At 42.1% G+C, this 27802-nt stretch overlaps 1 protein-coding gene across 3 annotated transcripts in view; it reads right to left on the bottom strand.

Moving 5' to 3' along the window:
• SH3TC1 (SH3 domain and tetratricopeptide repeats 1) overlaps positions 1-27802 on the bottom strand; it is a 220636-nt gene that overhangs the window by 127859 nt on the left and 64975 nt on the right. For all 3 annotated transcript variants that reach the window (XM_069203387.1, XM_069203393.1, XM_069203402.1), the window contains 3 exons: positions 24558-24710; positions 23213-23375; positions 3325-3404 (listed from right to left, as the gene is read on the bottom strand). In XM_069203387.1, coding sequence (XP_069059488.1) covers positions 3325-3404; positions 23213-23375; positions 24558-24710 — 396 coding nt within the window. The remainder of the gene's footprint in view (positions 1-3324; positions 3405-23212; positions 23376-24557; positions 24711-27802) is intronic.

Here is a 27802-nt window from a genome sequence, read left to right as displayed (position 1 = left end):
TGCATGAGATGGCTCAATCATCATATGTAGTTGCTACTTCTTGTATAGCCATAAGCAATATACACACGTATATGTTACTTTTGAGATATTCTTTTCACTCTGTTTAGATGTATGAGGCTGTCAACAAAACTGACTATTAACTTTAAGGTTTTTGTTTATTATTGTTATTGAGGAAAACCCTAGTACTTTTTAGGTTGACTGCCTTCATTTTGAAGAGTAGCCCTAAATTTAGTACTAACAAACTCAAGATTTGTAATACAGAGAAGGCACTAGAGACATCAAGTTTATCTACCTACAAGACAATTTTTTTTTAACTGCGGAAGAGTACCTTTTTGAGAATAAAATCCTCAAGAAGGGCAGTTATAAATATTAATATTATTTAGTTAGATAGTAATCGTTCACACATAATTGCTCTAATTATTTTGCATTAGATGTCTATCATTATTTGGTGGTTACTGATTTCATTTGACAAGCATTAACTCTTTTTTTGTGTTGTAATGAAGATCTGTACATGTGATGAAGAGCCTGGGTTGGGTTTTGTTACCAGAGCGTCCCCGTTATTGTGCCAAAGCCCAACCTGGAGTTGTTTGCCTGTTCCACTTCCTGCTCATGCCAATGGCTGCCTATCCACTCTGTGTGCTAGGCACAGGCAGGTGCACTTTCACAACTGTAGCCATGTCTGCTATTGAAGTTGCCAACTACCAACCTCAACCTGTGACTTATGTGTGGAAAGGGCAGGCAATGTGCAGCCTCTTTGTCTACGCGCCCAAACTGACTTGAGGTGAGCTGCCTTGTAACTGGATGACTGCTGCTGCTGACGTTAGTAAAAAAATTGGGTCATTAGTTTGGGGAATAAGTACCACCTCAGGTAATAATCACAAACCTTGGTAGCCTGAATCACTAAAATCACTAAGTTAACCTGAGCTCAACCCCCTGGTAGCTATAACAAAGCTATATCAAAGAGCAGGCAGTCTTTAATTAATCCAATAAGGGGATACGTCTTTAGTACAAATACAGTAGAGAAGCACAAAGTGGCAATGATGCTCAATGGCTGTGGTAGAAAGGGACTTCGCAGCAATTTGATCCTGAATGCAATGGAGTGAGGGTTGGATACACTAACTAGATTTATCCTGGTAAAAGATTTTACCTTCTGACTTTAGACCTTTAAGTACCAATCCACCACAGGTGTTAACTTTAAAAGCACTTAGAGACTGGCAGAGTGGCAGGTAAAGGCCCACAAGAGGGTTTAGTCCAGATCCATTTACTACTGGTCAGCTGGGAGGGTGCAGGAAAATGACTCTTATAGCTTGGTGAGTCCCTGTAACTTTAACAGGCGGTCACCATATAACCTATGGAACTCACTTACTTCTCCTAGTTGCAAGATGGGACTGCAGGTCCAGTCTGATTGGCTCTTCTCAGGTCACAAACAACAGGTGCAGTCCTATTCTGATCTTCCACAGGTCCAGGAATTATTTGCAGTGGGTGCCACATTTATGCCTGGTATAAGCAAATGGGTAGGTATGACCTCTGGGAACACCCAAACCTATGGGAAATTTCAAAATGGTCTTTGGCCTCACTAAATGTGGGCACTGAGGGCTGGGTGTGAGTGTGTGGGAAGCGTACTATAGTAATCCTAGTGCTCTCCCACATCTAACACTGAAATCAAGTTTGAGGCACATCCTGCACCCACAACGACCTCAGAGACAGGAGTGTGGTAGAATAAAAGCTGAGTGTTCAGCAACCAGACACTTGATCCACAAGAATTGCTTTAGCATCCTTTTCCCTCCTTTTAAGTGCAGCTCAAGTGTCATAGAAAACGCATGTAGTCCTGTCAAAGAGGTTCTGGCACTCCAGTGGGACTTGACACTGTGATGTCAACAAAAGACCCACTGTGATTGGATCCCTTCGAACCCGGGGTACAAAAGAAGGGTGCAGGCCTCAGTGTTAGCTGCATCTGAAGCAGGTTACTGGGCACAGCACACAGTCCATCCTGTCCAGAGCATAACAGCACCTCCCACACCCAAGGCCTTTGGCCCCTGTCCTGGGAGCAAGTTCATACCTCATTCACCCCTATTCAGATGCTAATTACCTAATGACAGGAGTGAGAAAGCAAAATGTAGATTAGCTTCTAGAGATTTCAGGCACAGCAAAGGAAGCTTTCTAAAAGTAACTTATTATTTTTAGTAATACAAAATAAATTCAGTTTTGAATAAATAGTAGTAGAATTATTTTCTTAGTGGCTTCCAAATAGAAATTAGCATTAGTAGATAAATTAATGTGATCTGGTCTTTTCCTATAGAGGAGCCACCCTTGCTACAGTGATATTAGCATTTGCGGTTTTTTTCACTGTAAGGACAAGTGGAACAATAAACATTTACAGATATTTTTAAATACCATGCACCCTGCCATATGGACAATAAAGCTTATTTAGAAGTGACTTATTAATATTTAAAAGGAAGGTTTTGCCCTGCCAAAAAGGGTTTCTTTTGACAGGACAAATTAATAGTTTAAACTGCACAGACAGGCTGCAGTGGATGCAGTGGGTGGCACGATGGATGCTGCAGCCCACTAGTGGTATCTAACTTACAGGCCTGTGGTATACGTGGTTCCATATACTAGGTAAGTTAAATAGGTGGTATACCAAGTTCAACCTTCTCAAACAGGGGAGCACTTTACATTTGGTTAGCAGGTTTAAAGTGTGCAGAGTTGTATGGTGAACAATAATAGAGTTCAGCAAAAAAAAAAAGGCAAAAACACAGGGTGGCCCAACCGTAAGGGCAAATTTCTATGAACATCCAATTGCAAAGCAGCTCAATTTATGCTGAGTTGTAGCCTCTGAACGTATGGCAAAATTTGTTTTGGCCTCTGATCTGGGTGTACCAGTGTCTGCCTGGAGTAAAACACACTCACCATGACAGTAACTACTGCCAAACCATCCATCTGGGATTAGACAGGTTCAAGCAGGTGCTTCCAAAGACATTAATCTGAGCAAGCAACCTGATAAATAAATACCAGGGGAGCAGGGTTTCTAATTTCAGTACCAATGTATTCATTAGAGCTACTCCCCAGAATGGCAGGAAAGGAACATCTGATAACACATATGGGGCATAAACAAAGGGGTGCTAAACTAGCTGCAACAGACTAGTCTTCATTCTTATTAATGCAATGTGGCATCAACAAGAGAAACAGTCCCACAGAAGATCTCTAAATGATGGCATTCAACAAATGAAGGAAAATTAAAAAATAAGTCATCTATTACAACATGAATGTAAAACACATGGATTTAAATAAAGTAGACATAAAATACAAACTAGAATGACTTACCAATTTGATTGCTGACTTGGCAGTGTGAGCCACTAAATACATCCACATGGCTCGCAAGGGAGTGTGTTTTAAGGAACCACCTGTTGAAAAGAGGAAGCACATGAAATAAACACTGTGAAAGCACCACAGTATAACATTTGCAATTACAACTCCATGTCTCTATTTTATGATGGCACAGTGCATGTCTAACTTTGGATTAGAGTCATATCAGTTTCAATGTAATGCCTGGAAGGAGTGGTGCAAGGATTATCAGGTTGTTAGTCCCTTTGTTTTTGGTGTGAAACCTCCAGAGGATTACAGACACATTTTTGACTTGAAGAGGGTAGACAGGTTCATCAGAAATTAAAGATGCTAACTCTTCAAAACATCAATCCTTCTAGAAATGTTTCTGGCCTCCTTGGACTTGCTAGATGCCTACTTTCATATCCCGATACAGCCAGAATCTCAAAGAGATCTAAGATACTTTGCAATGGGTGAACATTTTCCGTTCCCTGTTCTCCCGTTTGGTCTGTCTTCAGCTCCAAGAGTATTCGCAAAGACTGCTGCTACATTGGTCAGTAATCGTCATAATTTGGTTTCTTCATAACTTGATGATTGCTTAATCTGTGCCTCTTCTCTCTCTAATGGTTTGGAGGCACTTTATCAGGTATGTAACTCCCAGAAAAAACATGCTTACTTACTGAACACGAAGTCTCATCTCCATCTAGTTTAGAGTCAACAATCCATCAGAATCCTTTCAGACTATATTTTGGGGGCAGTCACTTACCTGGTGCCCTGTTGGAGGGCTCTTTCTTTCTTCCTTTTTTTCTTTTTTCTAGTGGGGCCATTTTCTCTCCTTCCCTGCATGCCATTCTTCTTTTCTTTTCCCTACATGCATCTGTTTTCCTTTCAAATACGGTGCCTTCTTCTGCTTTGTTCTATAGCCCCATTCCCAAACCAAGATGGCGTTCTTGCTTCTTCCTGCACCTCACTTCCTGCTAAGTAGTATATAAGGGGTCAGATTCTTGTTCTCTTTGCATTGCAACACTTCCTTTGATGGTGATCACACTCCAGCTGGTTTTTTCTCTGATTCCAGTTTTTGTTCCTGTTTTTTTTTAGCTTTTCCAGTTATTCTTTCTTGGCGTTGGAGTTCTGATTTTTCACGTGTCCTTTTTTCTGTTTCAGGGAGATCCTATCAAAGGGGTTTTTCCCTTAAGGGTTTTTCCTCTGGGACTCCTTCAGGAGGACATGGACTGTTGTGGCGTACCATTGTCAGCAGCACCGTGGCTACAAGAAGGTGTCGACCCTACCTCAGCCAGAGCAGGACCTACAAGAATTAAGGTCGCACTTCAGCTCCATCTGACAAGGGCAGTAAGCGAAAGGTAGATCATGACAGTATCTGTATCTTGCCCAATAAAGTATTTAACCCAAATATGAGGTTGAATAAAATATTCAATTGAGTTATTCCTGTTATGGCTACCGTGTGCTACTATTTGCCAAAAAGATGCATTATCCCTTTTCTTAGATGTCTCAAAAAAATCCAACCAGTTGCCATCAATCTAATTTCGCCTTCATAGTGCCATAGTATGTTTTTAACTAGATCTTGCCTCACTAATGGCTTAATTTCCTAAGCAATGTGTAACAACAGAAAACTCCAACTGGTATATTTAAATATGAAGTAATGCCCTATTAACTTGACATCAGAAATAAACCTGTGGCTTGAAGATAAAAAAAAAACACACACACACACACATGGGCTTCAGTGACCTTTAAGGTCAGCTCTGAACTATGGCAAAAAGGCAAAAGCAGGTCTGTGACAAAGGAAACATTTTTTTGACATATGTAAAAACTTTCGCTTGACATTAAGTGATTGATAAGTAGAGGGTTAAAGCTCACAAGGACGTGGTGCATACCATGCAAAAATGGGACATGCATAATATTTAATTTGGTGTGGCAGGATAACAACTTAATTTTCAGTTGACAGGCTCCAGTAGATGATCATATGATAAAAGTATATTTATAAATAAATAAAAGTAATGTTTTGTGTATATATATATATATATATATATATATATATATATATAGAGAGAGAGAGAGAGAGAGATAGAGAGATATATATATATATGCCAAGCAATAAGTCAGAACAAAGTCTCAGAGGCGTACTCTGCTGCCGGTGCCAGTGACATAGGAGACCACCCTCGATGTAATTTTGTATCCAAGAAGAAATCACCTCACTCCAAGGAATCCCAATGTTACGTCTTTATTTGAAACAAACAGCAACCACCAAGTTCACACCTAGGCGTCCATAACCTTTTGTCTACAAAAGCTATCCATGTCAAATTTCTGTCCTTATTTGTCAACATACTGAGGATCCTAAGGGTAGCCAGGGTTTGAGGATTCCCCTGGAGGGGACCTAGAAATTAGCCAAAATATAGCTATATTTTGTGGGGGGTTTTGGGAACAATTGGAAAAAACTGCTGAAGAAGAAAGTGTCTGTTTTCCCCCCGCAAATGGCATCAACGAAAGGTTTGCAGTGCTAACATCACCATCTTCCCAGCTTTCACTAACAGGCAGACATGTTTTAGAAAACCCATTTTTTTAACAGAGTTTTGGCATTTTACTGGGAGATAGCCTATTTTTTGTGCTTTCAACTTCCTTTCAGTTTGTGGTAGAAACAGGTGTGAAACCCATGGTGGATCCCAGAAAGCTATACATTTCTGAAACATAGACAATTCTGAATGCAGCAAGGGGTCATTAGTGTAGATCCTTCTAAGTTTTCCAAAAGAAACCAATTGTTAAAATGAAAAATATGGAAAATTAGTAGGAAAAACAGGCACATGTGACAACATTTGCTTTTGTAACTTCTCATCACAATGACCAATTTTAAAAAAACTGTATACCATTACATCTGCTAGACCATTCTGGTTTGGGGATATATAGAGTTTGTGGGTTTTCCAAGAACTCAAGTTGCCCAAAGTCAATAAGTGAGTTGCACCTTGCAAACGTTTTTCATTGTGTACTGGGTATAGAGCAATTTATATGGTAAAATATTAATAGTTAACCATAGGTATCAAGGGCACCAATTTATTTCTGAAATTGGCACAAGATATGGAGTTTAGAAACAGGGGTTACTTGCACATGTCTGAATTTGTACTTACCCATACTAAGATTTGAATTACTAGGATCTGAAAGATGCAAATGCAAAGAAATACAATTGGTAGTAACACTGGTTCTACGATTCTGTGTTCCTCTATGTTCCCCACTAAAAATGGTACCCCATTAGTGTGGTTAGGTCTAGTGCCCGCGACTGGAAATGGCCCCCAACACGGACACATCACATTTTTCTATTCAAAACAGACCCATTTTATGCAAAGTGGGTAGCTGTGGTCTTTGGGCCCTAGCTCAACGAACAAAGGGATACATAGCAAACCTGTACATTTTTGGAAACTAGACACCTAGGGGAATCCAAGATGGGGTGACCTGAGTGGCTCTCACCAGGCTGTTTTACTCAATTAATTGCTAACCTCAAACTTTGACTAAAAAAAACATTTTCCTCACATTTGTGTGATGGAAAGTTATGGAATCTATAGGGAACAACACACTTCCTTCCACCCAGCCTTCTCCTGAGTCTTCTGATAAAATGGTACCTCACTTGTGTGGGTAGGCCTAGTGCCCGCAACAGGAAGCGGTCCAACACGCAACATGGATACATCAAATTTTCCCACAAAAAAATGACCTGTTTTTTACAAAGTGAGTAGCTGTGGTTTTTGGGCCCTAGCTCAGCTGGCACTAATGGAAATCTAGCAAACATGTACATGTTTGAAAACTAGGAATCCAGGATGGGGTTCCCACCAGGTTGGTTTCCAGTAGCAATTGCTGCCAGGAAGGGCTGGTGGGGCAGCAAGTGGTGCAGGGGTGAGGGAGCAATAATAATTTATTTTAAATAACACTTACCTACCGATTTGCCTCCTCTGCTCCGGCCGCCTTGGTGATTCTGTGCTTACCTTGCTCCCCTCCCCACCCAATCCAGAGGCTTACAATTGGCCTGTGCATGCTGAAATGCTGCTCAGTTAGGGGATGGGAAACTGCGCTTGGTCTCTATCTGGCTGTAAAATACAGCTTGGGTGGAGAGTTCGAAGTGCGCATGTAAGTTTGTCACTTAGAGTGCACCTAGCACTCCACCTCCCTGCTGAGGTGGAGGACGGTGGCCCTGCCACACCCTAGCTATGCAGAAAAATACAATGATAATAAAATATTTTTATTATCATTTTATTTTTTTGCTGCCTTTCAGCAGTGGGGTTATGCTCCTCCACCATAGTGGAGGGGCCACCCACGCCAGAATCCTTTGCAAACTCAAACATTTACTTAAAAAAAACACATTTTACTCATATTTCTGTGAAGAAAAGTTTTAGAGCCTGTGGGAAGCCACAAGTATCCTTCCAACGAGAATTTTTCCTAAGTCTTCTGATCAAAATAGTACCACACTTGTGTGGGTAGGACTAGTGTTTGCAACACTAATCTTCCCAAAATGCAACATGGATACATCAAATATTTCCAAGCAAAACTGACCCATTTTTTGCAAAGTGGGAATCTGTGGTTTTGCGTCCTAGCTCAGCTGGCACATACAGACACCTAGCAAAACTGTAAATTTTTTAATACTAGGCAGCTGGGAGAATCTAGGATGGGGTGACCTGCATGGCTCTCACCAGGCTGTTTTACCCAAAATCTCTGACGTTGACTAAAAAGACACATTTACCTCATAGTTATGTGATGGAAACTTCTGGAATCGGCATGAATCCACAAAATTCCTACCATCCAGCATTGCCCCACTTATGCCGATAAAAAGGCTGTGCCACTGGTGCGGCTGGGCCTAGTGCCAGTCTAGGGAAATATTTTAGGGGGAGCACAAATCCTTGCCCAAGGGGCTGCTGCCCTTCCCTGGTGTCTAGTGGGTGGATTCCTGCTTGGGGATCACCCTAATTAGGCAATTATCAAGCAGGAATCCACTAGAGAATTCTCCCCTTTCCAATGATACCTCCCTCATCTAAGTCGGCGCTCAGGGGGGCTGAGATAGCCCTGAGCACCCAAGCAGTAAAAAAAGTGAAATGAGACGATCGACTCATTCAAATTGCATTTTCATTGAAATGACGTCATTGCGCCATGCGCGCCGATCATCCTTTCAATGAAAAAACCTGAAACAGCCACATGAGTTTGATAAGAATTCAACTAGGCTACTATCAGCTTGAGGCCATCCTCTGCACACAAGTACAGTGGATGAGGACCAGTTAATGTATTCATTCGGTATCCTGGATTTCTTCTCTGCTTTAGTGGCAGTAATTATCACATTGACGAGGTGTGAAAAGCTCTTCCCGTGAGAGCGCAATAGGTTGAAGTCTATTTTTGGTAAGATGAAAACAGTAATTATTTGCAACTTACCTTGGAAGATGAGAAATAGAAGTGAACAAGATCAGAAAATGACTGACAAAGGTCCTGACAGAAAAAACATCCTTCGTGTTAGACCATTACAGCAAATCTAAAGCCACAGTGTTCGACCCACACCAGCTGAACTCCAATCCTAGTTTATGTGAGAGGTCCAAAGGATCACTTGAGAAGGACAAAATATGCAAAATTGTGTGAACATCCACACTAATGCATAGTAAGAAATGACTGGTTTTCTGCCTAAATATGTCCTCACTCAAGATAAGTAGAGGACCATATTGCCTGCCCCACAACCTTCAATTGCTTCACTAATATCACACCAAGGCAGGGCTAGTAAAGTAATCCACATAGGCTAACTAGGAAGTCCCAGAACCCTCGCTCACCAGGCTCTCTACTTATATGCCAAGGACATGTCATGTAGCAGAAAATGTTTTTTTTAATATTGAACACTCTGGAAAATGCAATAACAATGGAGACCAAAGAAGGGGAAAAGGCTTCGTAACAGATGGTCCTGCACTGAATGAGCTATAAACTACAACTTGTTATCGTGCTCAAGTAGATAAAAATCACAATTCACTTTTATATTTGCACCTCTGACTTTGATAGATTAAACTGTATTTGTGACACTGATGCTAACTATTTGTGAAAACTTAAAGTGGTTAATTTATGGATATTAGATGTCAGTAGGTTACTAGACAATGTACTGGTCCTGATGAAGCGACCTCATTGTGGCGAAAGACATATTGGCCCCCTTTTGTTTCGTTGACCGATATAATTGGCACATCTCGGAATAAATGAAAGTGAGACTCTTCAGTCAACAAGCGGTATTGTTTTGTGTTAATCACTGGAAATTACTCTTAATATTAATACAGGCTGTTCAATCACTATTTGGCTTAGAGACCTTGGACATAGGCCCTCATTACGAGGCTGACGGTCTTCAGACTATCAGCCCCGCAATGGTGGTCAGGTCCAGGTTTCCTGCCATGAAAAGGCTGGCGGAGAAACGGTGCAGGGGACAACAGGGGGCCCCTACACTGCCTATGCACTTGGCATGGGCAGTACAGGGGTCCCCATGCCCAGCACCGTCGCAATGCATTGAGAAGGTGCGTATGCACCCTGTGGTGGCAGCTTTGCCACTGGCTCGATTACCAGCCAGAGACAATGCTGCTGCCTGTTTCCTGCTAGGCTGGCGGACGGAAATGAAAATGTCACTTACCCAGTGTACATCTGTTCGTGGCATCAGTCGCAGTAGATTCGCATGTTCTGCAATAGCTCGCCATCTGGTGTTGGGCCGGAGTGTTACAAGTTGTTTTTCTTCGAAGAAGTCTTTCGAGTCACGGGACCGAGTGACTCCTCCTTTTGTCTCCATTGCGCATGGGCGTCGACTCCATCTTCGATTGTTTTTCCCCGCAGAGGGTGAGGTAGGAGTTGAATTGTAGTAATAGTGCCCATGCAATGGAGTGACTAAGTATGCACCTATTTAAGGTTGAGATGATACTTATATAAATAATTGAAGGTAACTTCCAAACTGCTACAGGCTCCCGGGGAGGCGGGTGGGCACATGCGAATCTACTGCGACTGATGCCACGAACAGATGTACACTGGGTAAGTGACATTTTCAGTTCGATGGCATCTGTCGCTGTAGATACGCATGTTCTGCATAGACTAGTAAGCAGTTATTTCCCCAAAAGCGGTGGATCAGCCTGTAGGAGTGGAAGTAGTCTGAAATAATGTCCTTAATACGGCTTGACCTACTGTGGCTTGTTGTGCGGATAACACGTCTACACAGTAGTGCTTGGTGAATGTGTGAGGCGTAGACCATGTGGCTGCCTTACATATTTCTTGCATTGGGATGTTTCCTAGAAAGGCCATGGTAGCACCTTTCTTTCTGGTTGAGTGTGCCCTTGGTGTAATGGGCAGCTGTCGTTTAGCTTTAAGGTAGCAGATTTGGATGCATTTAACTATCCATCTGGCTATACCTTGTTTTGAAATTGGGTTTCCTGCGTGAGGTTTTTGAAAGGCAATAAAGAGTTGTTTAGTCTTTCTGATGTTTTTTGTTCTGTCAATGTAATACATCAATGCTCTTTTGACATCTAATGTATGTAGTGCCCTTTCAGCTACGGTATCTGGCTGTGGAAAGAACACTGGAAGTTCCACTGTTTGATTTAGATGGAACGGTGAAATAACCTTTGGCAAAAATTTAGGATTGGTCCTTAGGACGACTTTATTTTTGTGTAGTTGTATAAAAGGTTCCTGTATTGTAAACGCCTGAATCTCGCTTACTCTTCTTAGGGAAGTAATGGCGATGAGAAATGCCACCTTCCAGGTTAGGAACTGTATTTCGCAGGAGTGCATGGGTTCAAAAGGTGGACCCATAAGTCTAGTTAGGACAACATTTAGGTTCCATGAAGGAACAGGTAGTGTTCTTGGTGGTATAATTCTCCTAAGGCCCTCCATGAATGCTTTAATGACTGGTATCTTATATAGGGAAGTTGAATAGGTAGTCTGCAGGTATGCAGATATTGCTGCAAGGTGAATCTTGATGGAAGAGAAAGCTAGGTTAGATTTTTGTAAGTGAAGCAAGTAACCCACTACATGTTCTGGAGTTGTGTGTAATGGTTGTATTTGATTAATATGGCAGTAGCAAACAAACCTCTTCCATTTACTTGCATAGCAGTGCCTGGTGGATGGCCTTCTGGCTTGTTTTATGACTTCCATACATTCTTGGGTAAGTTGTAAGTGCCCGAATTCTAGGATTTCAGGAGCCAGATTGCTAGATTCAGCGATGCTGGATCTGGGTGTCTGATCTTTTGGTTGTGCTGTGTCAACAGATCTGGCCTGTTGGGCAATTTGATGCAGGGTACCACTGATAGGTCTAGCAGCGTTGTGTACCAGGGTTGCCTTGCCCAAGTTGGTGCTATCAATATGAGTTTGAGTTTGCTTTGACTGAGTTTGTTTACCAGGTAAGGAAGGAGAGGGAGAGGAGGAAAAGCGTAAGCAAATATCCCTGACCAGTTCATCCATAGGGCATTGCCTTGGGATTGTTTGTGTGGGTATCTGGATGCGAAGTTTTGGCATTTTGCGTTCTCCCTTGTCGCAAACAAGTCTATCTGAGGTGTTCCCCAGAGTTTGAAATAAGTGTTCAGAATTTGGGGGTGAATTTCCCATTCGTGGACCTGTTGGTGATCTCGAGAGAGATTGTCTGCGAGTTGATTTTGGATCCCTGGTATAAACTGTGCAATCAGGCGAATTTGGTTGTGAATTGCCCAATGCCAAATTTTTTGTGCTAGCAGGCTTAACTGCGTGGAGTGCGTCCCTCCCTGCTTGTTTAGATAATACATTGTTGTCATGTTGTCTGTTTTGACGAGAATGTATTTGTGAACTATTATTGGTTGGAAAGCTTTTAGTGCTTGAAAAACTGCTAGAAGTTCTAGGTGATTGATATGCAGTTTTGTTTGGTGTACGTTCCATTGTCCTTGTATGCTGTGTTGATCGAGGTGTGCTCCCCACCCTGTCATGGAAGCATCTGTTGTTATTACGTATTGTGGCACTGGGTCTTGGAAAGGCCGCCCCTTGTTTAAATTTATGTTGTTCCACCACAGAAGCGAGAGGTAAGTTTGGCGGTCTATTAACACCAGATCTAGAAGGTGACCCTGTGCTTGAGACCACTGTGATGCTAGGCATTGTTGTAAGGGCCTCATGTGCAGTCTTGCGTTTGGGACAATGGCTATGCATGATGACATCATGCCTAGGAGTTGTAATACCATCTTTGCCTGTATCTTTTGTGTTGGATACATGCGTTGTATGATGGTGTTGAAATTTAGAATTCTTTGTGGACTTGGAGTGGCTACTCCTTTTGATGTGTCTATTATGGCTCCTAGGTATTGTTGTACCTTGCGCGGCAGAATGTTGGATTTTGTAAAGTTGACGGTGAACCCGAGTTTGAAGAGGGTTTGTATGATCTGATTTGTGTGATTTGAGCACTGTATGAACGAATGGGCCTTGATTAGCCAGTCGTCCAAATATGGGAACACATGTATTTGCTGCCTTCTTATGTGTGCAGCGACTACCGCTAGACATTTGGTAAAGACTCTTGGTGCGGTTGTTAATCCGAAAGGCAGTACCTTGAATTGGTAATGTATTCCTTTTAATACAAACCTTAGGTATTTCCTGTGCGATGGGTGTATTGGTATATGGAAATAAGCATCCTTGAGGTCTAAAGTTGCCATGTAGTCGTGTAGTTTTAGCAATGGCAATACTTCTTGTAGTGTGACCATGTGGAAGTGGTCTGATTTGATGAAAGTGTTCACTACTCTGAGGTCTAGGATTGGTCTCAGCGTTTTGTCCTTCTTTGGTATCAGAAAGTACAGTGAGTAAACTCCTGTGTTTATTTGTGTGTTTGGCACTAATTCGATTGCATTCTTTTGCAATAGTGCCTGCACTTCTATCTCCAGGAGATTGGAATGGTGTGTTGTTAAATTTTGTGCTTTTGGTGGTATGTTTGGAGGGAATTGTAGAAATTCTATGCAATAACCATGTTGGATAATTGCTAGAACCCAAGTGTCTGTAGTAATTTCCTCCCATGCTTTGTAATAATGACCTATTCTTCCCCCCACTGGTGTTGTGTGGAGGGGGTGAGTGACATGTGAGTCATTGTTTAGTAGCAGGGGTTTTGGGGCTTTGAAATCTCCCTCTGTTTCTAGGGAATTGCCCTCCTCTATATTGTCCCCGAAAACCTCCTCTATACTGTCCCTGGTAACTGGACGGTGTTGCTTGTGAGGTGCTGGCTTGTGTGCTTTGACCCCGAAACCCCCCTCGAAAGGGCGTTTTACGGAATGTGCTGTAATTCCCTCTGCTCTGCGGGGAGTAGAGTGCGCCCATGGCTTTGGCAGTGTCCGTATCTTTTTTGAGTTTCTCAATCGCTGTGTCCACTTCTGGACTGAACAGTTCTTTTTCATTAAAAGGCATATTGAGAACTGCTTGTTGAATCTCTGGTTTAAATCCAGACGTTCGGAGCCATGCGTGCCTTCTGATAGTTACAGATGTATTAATTGTCCGTGCAGCTGTATCTGCAGCGTCCATGGAGGAACGTATCTGGTTGTTGGAGATGGTCTGTCCCTCCTCAACCACTTGTTTTGCCCTATTTTGGAAGTCCTTGGGCAGATGTTCAATGAGATGTTGCATCTCGTCCCAGTGGGCTCTGTCATAGCGCGCAAGTAGTGCCTGGGAGTTCGCGATGCGCCACTGGTTTGCAGCTTGTGCTGCGACTCTTTTACCAGCTGCATCGAACTTGCGGCTTTCTTTATCTGGGGGTGGTGCATCTCCAGATGTGTGAGAGTTGGCCCTTTTCCTAGCTGCTCCTACAACAACAGAGTCTGGTGGCAGCTGTGTAGTGATGAAAACCGGGTCCGTAGGAGGCGGCTTGTACTTTTTTTCCACCCTTGGTGTGATTGCCCTACTTTTGACCGGCTCCTTAAATATGTCTTTTGCGTGCCGGAGCATACCAGGGAGCATAGGCAGGCTTTGGTATGAGCTGTGGGTGGAGGAGAGTGTGTTGAACAAGAAATCATCCTCGACCTGTTCTGAGTGGAGGCTTACGTTGTGAAATTGTGCTGCTCTAGCCACCACCTGAGAGTACGCAGTGCTGTCTTCTGGTGGAGATGGCTTTGTAGGGTATGCCTCCGGGCTGTTATCTGACACTGGGGCGTCGTATAGGTCCCATGCGTCCTGATCTTGGTCACCCTGGCTCATGGTGGTGTGAGCTGGGGAGTGTGATGGAGTTTGTGCTGGTGAAACGTTAATCACGGGCGGAGGAGAGGGTGGTGGTGTAACTCTTTTCACCACTTTTGGTTGTGGTGCTTGTTCCGTCTGGAACTCCAACCTTCTCTTTCTCCTAATGGGGGGAAGGGTGCTTATTTTTCCTGTCCCCTGCTGAATGAAGATACGCTTTTGCGTATGGTCCACATCAGTTGCTTGTAGCTCTTCCTCAAACCTATGCTTTTGCATTTGGGAGGTTAGCGAGTGCTCTTCTGTATAAGAGCCTGAAGCTGGGTCGCTTGCAGTTTGTTTCGGCATCGAAACTTTGTCTGCGTGTTTTTTCGGCTCCGAGCTGACTTTTTTCCTTTTCGGGGCCGAAACCTCTCGGCGTCGATCTGTTTCGGTGCCGCTGTCTCGGCGTCGAGCCGTGTCCACACCGGCATCTCGGTGTCGAGGCTTGTCTCCAGCACTTTCTCGGTCCCGAGAAGGCTGCGTGCCGGTGTCTCGACCGGAGTCGGACGATCTCGGCACTGTTTGGGCCTTTTTTGGTGCCGACGGTCGGTCACCGAATTTATGGGTCGAGCCATGGCCTGGTGGCAGTGGCGTCCCCTGGGCCTTGTAAATGTTTCTTTGTGTGGTTTTCGACGTCTTACTCACGGTTTGTGTGTCGTCGAATCCTTCGGAGTCTGAGTCTTGGATCGAGAAGGTACCTTCTTCTTCCTGTTCCTCGAACTCCCGTTGGGCTGTCGGTGCGGACGCCATTTGAAGTCTTCTGGCTCGACGGTCTTGGAGTGTTTTTCGGGACCGGAACGCACGACAGGCCTCGCAGGTGTCTTCGCTGTGCTCAGGTGACAGGCACAGGTTGCAGACCAAGTGTTGGTCTGTGTAGGGGTATTTACTGTGGCATTTGGGGCAGAAACGGAACGGGGTCCGTTCCATCGGCGTTCTTCAGCACGCGGTCGGGCCGACCAGGCCCCGACGGAGGATCGAAAAAACTACCCCGAAGGGCACCGGAGCTCTTCGATCTTCGATGCGGTGTGGAATCTAAGTACGCCGATCCCGAACGCAACAATACCGACGAAAATCTTCCGAAATTAGCTAATTTTCCGTTCCGAAACTCGGAGCGACAGGAACACGTCCGAACCCGATGGCGGAAAAAAAACAATCGAAGATGGAGTCGACGCCCATGCGCAATGGAGACAAAAGGAGGAGTCACTCGGTCCCGTGACTCGAAAGACTTCTTCGAAGAAAAACAACTTGTAACACTCCGGCCCAACACCAGATGGCGAGCTATTGCAGAACATGCGTATCTACAGCGACAGATGCCATCGAACCCTCGGTTTCCACCTGCCTGCCCAGCAGGAAACTCTTAATGGGTCCAGAGGGGAGGTAGCCAGTGTAGTAGCAAATCCCAGTCAGAAGTTTGGTGGACAGTGCAAACCCAAAGTCTGGTTTTGGTTCCATGAGAATGGGTTTACATTATGAACACTAGGACAAACACCGCCGATGAATGTAATAGAAACGGGATTTACATCATACATGCTGTGATAAAGGCAATAAGGAATTTAATACAGATGCTCCTTTTCTTGGTCTAGAACCAAAAATGCTTAATGTCTCAAGAGGGAGATTCAGGGCAAAATGCACTAAGAATTAATTCAGTAAAAGTGGTCGCAAATTGTGTACCAGCGTTTACTGAATCTATTTCGTATTACAAATCGACCTATGTATCAATAGGTTAGTTTACCAATAATATTGGGGTAGGCTCCAAATTGCGACCCAGTATGAATGGCAGCCATCACAGTAAAGCATTTTTTTAAACGCAAACTTTTTTTAAAAAAAAGGAAAACGCAACCTGTTTTTCTTGGTGGAAAACAGGTTACGTTTTGAAACGAAATGAACACAGTAGTCTAATGTTTTTGTTGACATTCACGAAGGTGAAGGGGTTCCTTCGGGACCCCTTCTCGTTTGCAAATTCTTTTGTGTAGTGAGTAAAATATTAATGCTTTGTGTTAGAAACTGGGTAACTGGTTGACTGTGGTGCGAGCCCTGGTCAAGCAGGGTGAGTCACAAACACCCTAAAGTAACCTGTACTCACCCTCTGGTAGCCTGGGACAGAGCACCCAGGCTTAACTTAGAGGCAATGTGTAAAGTATTTGTGCATCACTTCAAACCATAGAACAGTGAAAACCCCTTCACCTTGTTAGAAAAATAGAACTTAATTTATTAAATAAAACAAGACCAAAATGACAAAAATCCAATAAGTAGAACTTGAGATATGTTTTTTCAAAACGAACTGCAAAATAAAACTTAAACTCAAGAAGCTCCAACTGAGGATATCTGGTCGCGCCAGACTGGGACAAAGTCAAAAGTTCCAGCCAACTGCGATAGAGTGCAGGCTGGGTATCGGGACTTCGTTGGGCCTGCTGAATCAAAGTACCTATCCTGGTTGTGTCAGTGGCGAAGATGCAGGGAGCACGGTGAAGCGATGCGTTGGTGTTGATCTCCACAGTGGAGGCGTTGCATTGATTGTTCCCACGCAGTACTAAAGATGAGTTGTTTTTTTCCATACAACAGTGGCGATGCACCAGGTCCAGGATGTTGCTGTTCTGAAGGCAATGCGCTGAGGTTGATCCATGCTGGAGAGGTGATGCGTCAACTCTGATCGACGCAATGGGGCCGATGCGCCAGTTCCAATCCACGCAACAAGGCAATGTGCTGGTTCCAATCTGCGCAGCAGCAGCCATGCATCAATTCATTTGTAGCAAGCACCTTATGCCCACTTTCAAGGATTCAGGACTGAGGGGGCACCACTTGGCAGGACAGATTCACAGATGGCAGAGTCGAGGTGTTGACCTAGGTTGGTTGGAAGTCTTCTGTCTCTGAGACTTTAATCAGGAGACCAGTCAGCTGGCACTTGGAATCACTTTGAGCTCTGGGTTGGAGATGCAGCTCCAGTCCTTCTCACTCCCAGGCAAGAGGGCAGCATGTCAGCACAGCAAAGCAGGAGTCCAGCAGAGTAGCAGTCCAGGAGAGTGGAGGTCCTCGTAGCAGCATAGCAGTCCTTCTTCCTGGCACAGGTACAGAAGTGTACTGCATTGGTGGTGTCAGAGGTTAATTACTTAATACAAATTTGTGCCTTTGAATTGGTGAGACTTCAAAGAGATGCCTTCGAAGTGCAAAGAGTCCCTGCCCTTCTTGCCCTTGCTCCAGACTCATTACAGTGGGATATGCAGCCTTCTGCATGCTGACAGGAAGGCTCCTCAGGACACGAATCGCCCATCAAGTCACACCTAAGTTCCCTTTGTGCGTGGCTGTCACATGGGGATACACAAAGACTAGCTGTCCACCACCCCAGACATGTGATCAGAGACAGACAGCTGGAACCAAATGGCTAAAGCAAGAAAATGCCAATTTTCTAAAAGTGGCATTTTCAGAATTACAATTTAAAATGTGACTTCACCATAAGGTGTGATTTTAAATTGTGATTCCAGAGACACCAAACTCAAAAAATGTATTCTTCCAGATTGTGAATTACACTTCTAGGATGCAATAAAATTATCTCAATTTTAACCTATGGGAGAGATAGACCTTGCCGTAGTGAAAAACAAATAAAGGAGGTTTCACTACCAGGACATGTAAAACTAAAAAGTACAACTTCTACTTTGTAAATACACTGAACCCTGCCCTTGGGGCTGTTTAGAGCCTACCTTAGGTTTGACATATGTATAAAAAGGGAAGGTTTGGGTTTGGGAAAAAGGTTATTTAACCAGGTAGGCATGGCCTGCTTAAAACTGCACACACAGACTCTGCAGTGGCATGTTTTAAGGGCTACTTAAGCGGGTGGCACAATCAGTGCTGCCGGGTCACTAGTAGAATTTAATTTACAGGCTATGGGCACATGTAGAACACTTTAATGGGGAGTTATACGTAAATTAAATATGCCAACTGGGGATAAGCCAATGTTACCACATTTTAGGGAAAGAGCACAAATACTTTAGCACTGGTTAGCAACTGTAAAGTATGCAGAATCCTAAGGTCAGCAAACAATCAGCAAAATATGAAGCCTGAAGGCACAATGTCATGAGGGAAATCACACCAAGGATGCCAGGTCTAACACCTTACAATTAAATTTATTTTGCAAAACATTAATATATCCCATTCAAGTCAGTATTTGGAGGAGGTGTCCTAAACATGCCCCTACCAAATACTGATCTAGCATTTCCTCGCAAACACATCTGTGAGATTCACATGTTTGGCAAACGCAAAACAGCTTTGTACTTGGGCCTTCAAAATTCAGGTCAATGTATACTTTGAGTATTCCTAGAATGACTTATAAGTCTCTGTAGACAGGATCTCATGGTCTCCCTGACAAATTCAAGAGTAAAGACTTTTACAATTAGAACTCTGTGACAACTACAATAGGAAGAACTTCCAGTTGTGAGTTCCTTGATGTACACTGTAGGGAAGGGTTACTCCTTGTGCAACACTAAGAGATCTTCCAACACACATCTCTAGCTCAGCTTATGCTAGAGAGATTTAGCTTTCACTGTTTACATGAAATATTTAGTATAGCTAGTTGTGAAAGACATTAAGTAAATTTCCCTTTTAAAAGTAAGATCTCTAGACATTGATTTATTAAAAATTATTTTGTCGTCTGTTGAGTTCTTTACCAGATTTTTTTAACCCCTTTAGTTGTTTTAACTATGCCGTTGATGTTCAATTCATGATATAAAAAACCGTGGTAACTCTGACATTCTCCTTGAACTTCGAGAAAGTCCTACTTCACTGGCATGTTTAGTAACCCATGCAGAGAAAACTGAGACATTGATCCTAGGGAATGATCCTTAGACACAGACCCTCTATTAAGTATTCGCTCGCACACCGATTCCAACCCCCTGCTGCTGTGACTGGAAATGTTGGTGTTACTATGAGTTCTGATCTTACCTACTGCTACATCTCAACAAGACTGCTGGTACATGTTATTCTCTTTTGTAGAGTGTAAGGAAAATGTTTCCCTGTTTCTGAGTTGAAGGGAGAAGGTTTGGGGTCCTAGCTCATCCTGTTTTGGTTATAGTAATGCAGTTTTGCTTGGCTTACTGTAAAATAATATCTGTTCCCTTCAGATTGTTGAAAATGCAGCTGCCATGTCAGTTACTTAGTTTACATCCCAGCTCGACTAGCTTTACAGGTTAGCAGTGAATAAATGGGTCTTGTGTAGGATACTTTGTTTGGTTGCTCCCTCGCTCAAATTAAAATACTCTGCAACCTGAGTTCAGGGTGAGCAGTATGTAGGGTGTAGCACATCACTGCACTTATTGGCACTGTCGATGCTTTTATCTATTCAGTTCTCTGGCCACTATTGTTTTAATTGCTTGGTTTCATTGGTCCTAATTAGTCTCATACATAAGAAATGAACACGTCTACAAAGTAGTCTTCTTGACATGCCCTAAGGCTACCCACGGGAGACACTCATACATTGGACACAATTTGCAGGGGCAGTGTGGCAACCAGACAGTGCTCAGTGCAGTGGCGGAACTGGTTAGTAAGAGTTTTACTCTTGATGTTTGAATCCCTAAGGAGTTTAATAGATGTAACTTGGACTTAGACCTAGAAAACATGGTAAATTGTATCTTTGTCATAACACATACATACATGCAAAGTACGGCTGTTTTGGCTACTTTTGCATTGATTATGCAGAGGCAGTTTGCAACTTACTTTAAACCTGTGGGTGTTTCAAGAGTTGTGTGAAATTACTGGTAAATGAGGTAAACCTGTACTAAATAAACATTTCTCTCACCTTTGAGTGGGCAAGACCAGTTAGGATGCCTTGCATCCCAACAAGTATTGAGACTATCTGCCAGTAGCTCAATGGAACAACCCAGAATAAGGTCTTACTCTGTTGGGGTTGATGGTCTCCCCCCAAATCTTTGGCCAAAATGTAAATAAACAAGCCTGAAACACAATCACAGGACAATCCATATTTGACTGGTAATTACTTAAGATTTACAAATGTTCACAACTGGGAATTGTTTTTAGTCTTTATGAAGCTTTTCCCAACATGTTAACAAGTTCATGAAATGTGTGAAATGTAATTAAATAAGTTGGGAGGTAAAATATATGTTTTGGGGAGTGAAAAAGTAAAATTAAACAGGACAATGTGTATTGTCCAAGTCATGGCTATTTCCTGGTTGATGAAACACCTTGAAGGCTGTTTATGGCACTTTGTCAACCAAGTCTACATTTGAAAACTTGTTTTTAGAAGGATGACCTTCACTGTTAAAAAAAATAAAAGTAAATCTCAACTTTATACTAAGACAAACCATTTTTGAATAACTTGAGTAGTTTGTACAGCTCTTTAAAAAGTTATGATCTGATGGTAGTTATATGAAATATATTTCTAAATTAATAAAAATATTTTCATTATTTTGTATACACTTTTATTTTGTTGTGACCTAATATCTATGTTTTACAATTTCAAATTTAAGTCATTACTGTATTATGTATTCACAAAGTTTGTGTGCATTCCTTTTATTGTATTTAAACACCAGGAAGGCATCAGTACACAATGTACAAAACAAAAATAGTTATTTGAATCTGTTTATAGGTACAGCTTTCCTGCACTGAAAATATCTATTAGTTGTGCCACGGGCCAGAGAGCCATTCCTTTCACTAGTCTTGTCATCTGGAGGCTTCTCAAGATTGGCAAATACAGATAAAAGGAATACAAATCCTGAGGGTAGACTGTAAAAAGGTACACAAAGAAAGCATCAGCCCTTGTTTGTAGCTAGACTACAAGCTACCAACCTACCTTTATTTATTTATTTCATAAATCTATGAAAATAACTATGGTGGTGATGAATGCTCTAATACCTACAAATGAAAGATTACAACTCTAAAAGCATTGATGACATCGAACTATGAAGGTCAGTGTAACAAGGAAGTTTAATAAATTTGGAAAGGCATTATGGTCCCTGAAGAATTTGCTTCTCTGAAATCCCACAGAAAATGTACCAAAAAACTATACTGGCTGCATAGGAAGAATACTTCAAATAACATGTCTAAGAAGTATGTAACCCTACAGGCAAGTCTTGTGCTACAGTCAAAATCAGTGTCAATAACATTTCCCCTTCTGAGATTAAATTGACAATATAGGCACATTTTTCCAAGAGAAAAAATCTTCATGATTAAAACACATATCAAAACCTTCAAGTGATCTACTCCAAAGAATCTATTAACAACATACCTTTTTGTAGGTTGAGTGGCACTTTTCTAAACATCTTGTCAAAATATCCAACACTCTACAATCTTCAATTCCAGGCAACCAAACGCTAGCCTACATGTCAGAACCTTCACAACTGAGGCCTTTCTTCTTATTCTACAAATCATTAACACTTCCCTCTTTTAAGACATCTTCTACTACCTGCATGAAGACGTCAATTATTCTTCTACTAAAAAGCTTAAGTTTGAATCCGCAGTATTTAAGATGGGTTTCTTTTATATTTTCTGTGTACAATAGTTATCCGGAGTGTTCCATTGATCCTGTGGGGTACTTGGTTTATGTTTGATAGAATGCAGGTTCCAACTCTTGTCAATTATTTTCAAGCACTTTTTTGAGTTTCTAAATTGACTTTGCGTATTGCAACAACATTATTGAACAAGCATCTGTTTCATAAAAGCATTCAGGGGGTGCACCACCCAAAGAATCCAGCAATGGTAGTGTACTGATACAGTCCAATACAGTTGAAATGAAAACGATGAGAACTTCTTTCAGGTTGCCTTCCAAGAACTTCTTTAATTGGCATAGAAGGCTTGTTATAACATGCAGTTCATACAGAAAAGACAGCCAACGCGTTTCGCCCCATAAACTTGGGCTTCCTCAGGGCAAAATGGTATCCAAATATTGTAAAAGGATTTCAACAAGGTGTCAAGATACGGAAGTATATAATGAGCCTGTACAGTATATCGAAAAGATGTGAAGCGAATAATCAGAGAAAGTGTCCAGGGCCGGTAGGTATATCAAGTATTGGGGCCCGGCCGTATGCCGCCCCTTCTGACATCCGTTTCATATCAAATCAGTCTGAAATCAAGCAAGTTTCAGATATTCATCAGGGAAACATAGGTCATACTTAATTTTGTATACATTTCCAGAACTTGCTACAAATTTTATTGAAGTCTGGGTGGCTCAGATTTTAATCACACTTTGTTTCATGGCCACAAGACGTGCCTAGATAGAGGAGACATTCACATTAACATGTTTTAATGCATGGATATTGTTTTTTCAAACAATCAATGCATAGTTTTAGAAACACAGATGCCAGTTTACATGGACAGTGTGTTAACTAGGACATGCAGAGCTTATACACGACACAATTTAGAAATGCTTATGAATTGTGATAAAAGTCATAGATTTTAGCCATACACTCTATAAATCATGCATGGCACAATTTACCTATTTTTCTGTAAAATATCACCAAAGCACCAATGAGTTTTTACCAAAAATTATCATTTTGCAAATCAAATGTGGTCATTTTAATAGAATGTACAATAATGATAACACACTTAACTGCTCACTCCTAACTTTTTACATCTAACTGTTGACTTTAAAGAAATATGTTAAATCAGCATGAAAAAATAATAACAAGCACAGTCGTTCTATAAACAGATAAATGTTTTCATTGTAAAAAAGTAATCCACATGAATGTCAACTACCTACTGATGAAAAGGGCTCACAGGTTTTAGAGAAGCTTTAAAGTGTAATGTCTGATTAATAGGCGCTGGTTCCTGGGTGTCTTCACTATTTTGGTGTATCTTCAACTCACTGTCTACAACAGTTGCTTCTCGTATCTGCTTGTCCGGACAGTGCACAAAAAATGTCCCTGAAAGAGAACAATATAATCACTAGCGAGTAATTCACACATGGAATAAAATCTCGTGCACCACATTTGCAACATTTTGATGTTGACTAACACTGTTCTAATTTGAGTAGTGCAACTTGGGGAAAAATTTTATAAATTGAGAAATTCGGTTTTTATGCATGGCTAACAATCATAAAAAGTGGCAAACATGCTAGTGACATTTTCAAGTGTATTTTATATGGACTTACAATGTGTATTATGGGGCGTTATCATGATACCATTCAGCAAAAATGCACAGATGACAGGGCTGTGCATTTATTTCAAACACAATGGTCACAATTCACTAACAAAATAGCAAAAGCTCAATCCTGCTCTTTTCCATCTACTTCTTCGCCTCCTAACACCCACCATTTCCCAAACTGTATTTCTGCAAAATGATCTTGATAATTTTGCAATAATAACTTTATGTAACGACTGATCCCTAAAGTCTCATTTCTACCGCTTACAAAAAAAGATTTTACTGTTATTACCCATTCACAATACTCAATTCATTGACCTGAAGGCTTACTGGGATTAGAAGGCACAACCTGATGATCAGCATTTTGTTACAGCCACATATGTTCAGCTCGTTGACCTTCCCTTCCCAATGAGCAATGCAATGCCACATATTTTATTTAAAGTGTCAAAATATGGCTATTGGTAAAACGTGTAACAAAGTAAAACATCATTTTATCAGTTATTTTCATGCCAGTCTAAGGCCCTTAATATTGAGATCACATTTATGCCAAAGTGACTTGCATTTTATTTGTAGAATAACATAATAATTATGCCTCCTTGAACGGGAAGGCATATCCTGGCCAATTGGGCCTCGATACCAGTACCATAGAGTGGAATTAGAGGAAAACACTTGTTTCCCTACACCTTTCATTACAGATTTGTTGTAACACCCTAGTATTACCATGTCTCCCTTTGTATGTCTCCCCTTCTAGTACCATGAGCTGTTATATGGGTCTTATGGAGAGCAGATAAATAAGCAAATATTTGATATTAATTGATTTATCACATTGTCCACTCCCATAGCGAACTCCTGATGCAATCCAGCAGTAATTCTGACCAATAACTCTTTTACCTCATTGGCCACTACTACATAATTTTGCCACATTCTCCAAATGATAACATTAATTAAAAGAAGCTCAGTCTTACCTTCTTGCATGAGAAGTCCTCTGTACATTAGATTTAGATATCCATCGCTTATACAGACCTCAACACCCACTTCTTCTTCTTCACTGTCTTCCACTGAAGACAGCCAAAAAGACTGATCTAACAGCATATTTTCCATACAGTGATTTAAAAAACCTGTACATAAATGAAGACATACCTTCAATTAAAATAAGGACCCATGGTTCCAAACACTAAAACATTAGGAAAATATTAAATTGTATAATTTTGAAATACTTTTTAAGAATTCATAAACAAGTCAGCTGATTAAGAATAGTAACTAAAATATGTCTATAATCCATATCCAGTAGTGTACTATAGAAGAAGAACTTGTCACCAATGGAGACCCCTGCCACTCAGTCCTGAGTGTTGCAAAGTTCTGGAGTTGTCGCTACAACATATGGTTGTGGAATAGTCCCCCTTCTAGGGCGAAGGGTTTGTAGGTAACTCAATGAAAGACTGCCAGAAAAAGATAAGCATAAGGTGCTAAACATGCTGAGATATGTCCTAGCATACTGGGAAGACTGGATATGTGGCTAGTGACAATGTCCTTCACACTAATTTATAAAAATAGAAAAAATATATATCTTTAAAATGACACCAAAATGAGACTAAGGTACAAATTGAGGCCAACCACAATGGGGCCCTGCTCGGATACACTGAGCGGGAAGCCTTGATCAAAGTTTTACCTTCTGACTTAATCTGGCACTTTTTCTCTCACCATTGGGTGATGCTCCTTGTTTGACCGGGATCCAAAGTGACGCTGTCAGCTTGAGCTTCTGCAAAGCCCCAGTTAAATCCTGGAAGTGTTGTTGAGGTGGAAAAGCTCCAGAGCTTCAGAGGGACGTACCTGAAATTTAGGCCGGTTTGCAGTTTGTTGGCGGCAGCTTTACTCTCATCAGCGGGTCGTTCATCTTATAGAGCTTTTCCCAAAAGCTGCTCCAAACTTCTCCAACTTTCCACAATTCCCACAATGTATCTGGCCAAATCCTTTAAAGTACACTAGAGGTACTCCAGGCTGGGGACTTTTGTGACAGTTGGTGCAGGAAAGCTCTGTTAGCCTGTTGCTTTCAGGGAGGCCATCCTTTCTGAAGCAAGGCAAAGTCATCATGGCTGTTGTTCCAGAGTGCAACAGGAACAGTCCTCCATAGTGCAGTCCTTTGGGTTGCAGACCAGGGTTCCAGCAGGGCAGTCCTTCTTCTCTTGGTGGTTTCAGGCAGTAGATCTGAGTTGCTATGCAGTTCCCAGATATTTATTCAATCATCCTGGGGGACAAGCAAGGGGGGGCCACTTTCCAATGAGATGCAGGGTGCCACCCAAAAGCATGACATCTTTCTCCAAAGTGTGGGGTTTTCTTGTCCCACAAAGCACTGCACTTTAAAATCCAACACGGATGATTTTTCTCCAGCAGCGAAAGACCTAGCTAAACCAACCTATTGTTGTGGCTCATTTCCATTAACACTCCGCTCCGATCCCCTGCAAATTCCTTTCCTGTGCCTACAATCAGTCTGAGGGGTACAGAAAGAGGGGGTAGGCCGGCCTGGCTGGCATTCCCAGCTGTACTGCTCTCTTTGAAACTCAGTTTGATTTATCCAACCCCCTTCCTGGCCTTGAGCCCTGCAGTTGCAGGTCTCCCTTCCCCAGATAACCTCTGCGCTATGCAGGCCACATACCAGCTTGGCTAAGCCTGACCAATCAGAGGCCACTAGCAGACTGGACTTTGGCTTACAGAAAAGAAGGTTCTATAACTTATCTTCTGTATTAGTTACTTAACAGTGGCAAGCTGTATTTATTATTACCAATCATTTGAATCCTTGAATGACAAATTTAGCTCCTTGCAATATTTATGCTTATTTGAAATAGCCCACTGTTAACCAATGGAGCTAAGCATCTAGAATGGGGAAAATAAAATGGGATTTTTTTCCCTTCACCAGGGCATATAAAACATATTTTATAATGTCCCTGCTTATAGTTAAATGGCACCCCGCCCCGGGGCACCAAGGGGAGATCTTAGGGACCACTGATCTGTACAAATAAGGTAGATTATCACTTTGGAAGTATCTTTAATTCCAAAGTCGAATTTGCACTCATTTTACTTTTTAAAGACAGTCTGCAAGGCAGGGATGCCTTTAAAATGACAACAGTATTTCTTTGTTACTCCTTCACCGAGGGTTCTTCCAGGTTGGTCTCTAGGCAGAAGAACCATGTTGTCCAAAAAACACTTGGATTCCCAATGTAAGAGACTTTTCAGCCAGAAATTGTGGAATTTCCATCAAATAGATGTTTGACACAAGTGCCACACCAACAAAGTGTTGCAGCTGGCTTTCCAGACGTGTGACAGAGTCAATGGCACAACTCTTGAAGTCTTGTAAATCTTCTCCTCAGAGCAGGGATCAATCACTGATGATTTCAGATCGAGTGCTTGACAGTAATATTCTGCACTAAGAGTTCTGTATGGAACAGACATATATCCACTGTACCCTCTACTGCTGTGACCTTCCTCTCTAGGGGCTATTCTGGAGACCCCACACAGCTGTAAAGATGAGTGTGCTACTACACAAAGGGACTCGTTCATCTAGTTACTCATCTGTCTTCCACATGTACTGCAAAGTCTCCCTAGCCATAAATGCACAGGTTGAAAAACTGTTTTTGTCCCTCTTTTTAGTACCTTCGTGTTTAGTAGGCAGCCCCTTTACTCAAATAACAGCATACTAAAATCTGATCGCTATCCAAACTTTGATGTCTCTTACTGCACTCAAACATCAACCAGTCATGTGGTGGGGACTCACACCGCTGGCAACAGCAAGCCTGGATGATCTGATGAATCAACTTGGCTACCTTGATCTACTTTTCTCTGTCAGAGCCCCAGTGACAAACAGGGGGTGATATATGTGGCTCTAGCTTGCTGCTAATAACAAGGGGTGGTACTCACCTGCCCTCACAGCAAAAGATCTTGGATATGCTGAATGCTGGCTTTTCTGCCAGGCTCCCACTGCAAATTAGGCCTCTCATCTCAGGGCCACTAGTCAAGAGGTGACCTCTTTGTATTCATACAAAGTGTGGAGGAGGTGCAGCAGGTGCTCTCCGGAGCAACATGTGGCTCAGCAGATGAGTTGTTGCTTTGTGGATGCAAGAGGACCCTGCCATCCTCCTGCTGCAGCTGCTAGACGCCCACAGCTGCACCTCCACGGAGCTTGGCTGGATCCACCCGCAGTCAGGAGTACACTTAT

Source organism: Pleurodeles waltl, chromosome 1_2, assembly GCF_031143425.1.
Source record: "Pleurodeles waltl isolate 20211129_DDA chromosome 1_2, aPleWal1.hap1.20221129, whole genome shotgun sequence".
Lineage (NCBI taxonomy): Eukaryota > Metazoa > Chordata > Amphibia > Caudata > Salamandridae > Pleurodeles > Pleurodeles waltl.
This window is presented reverse-complemented; position numbering and strand designations above follow the sequence as displayed.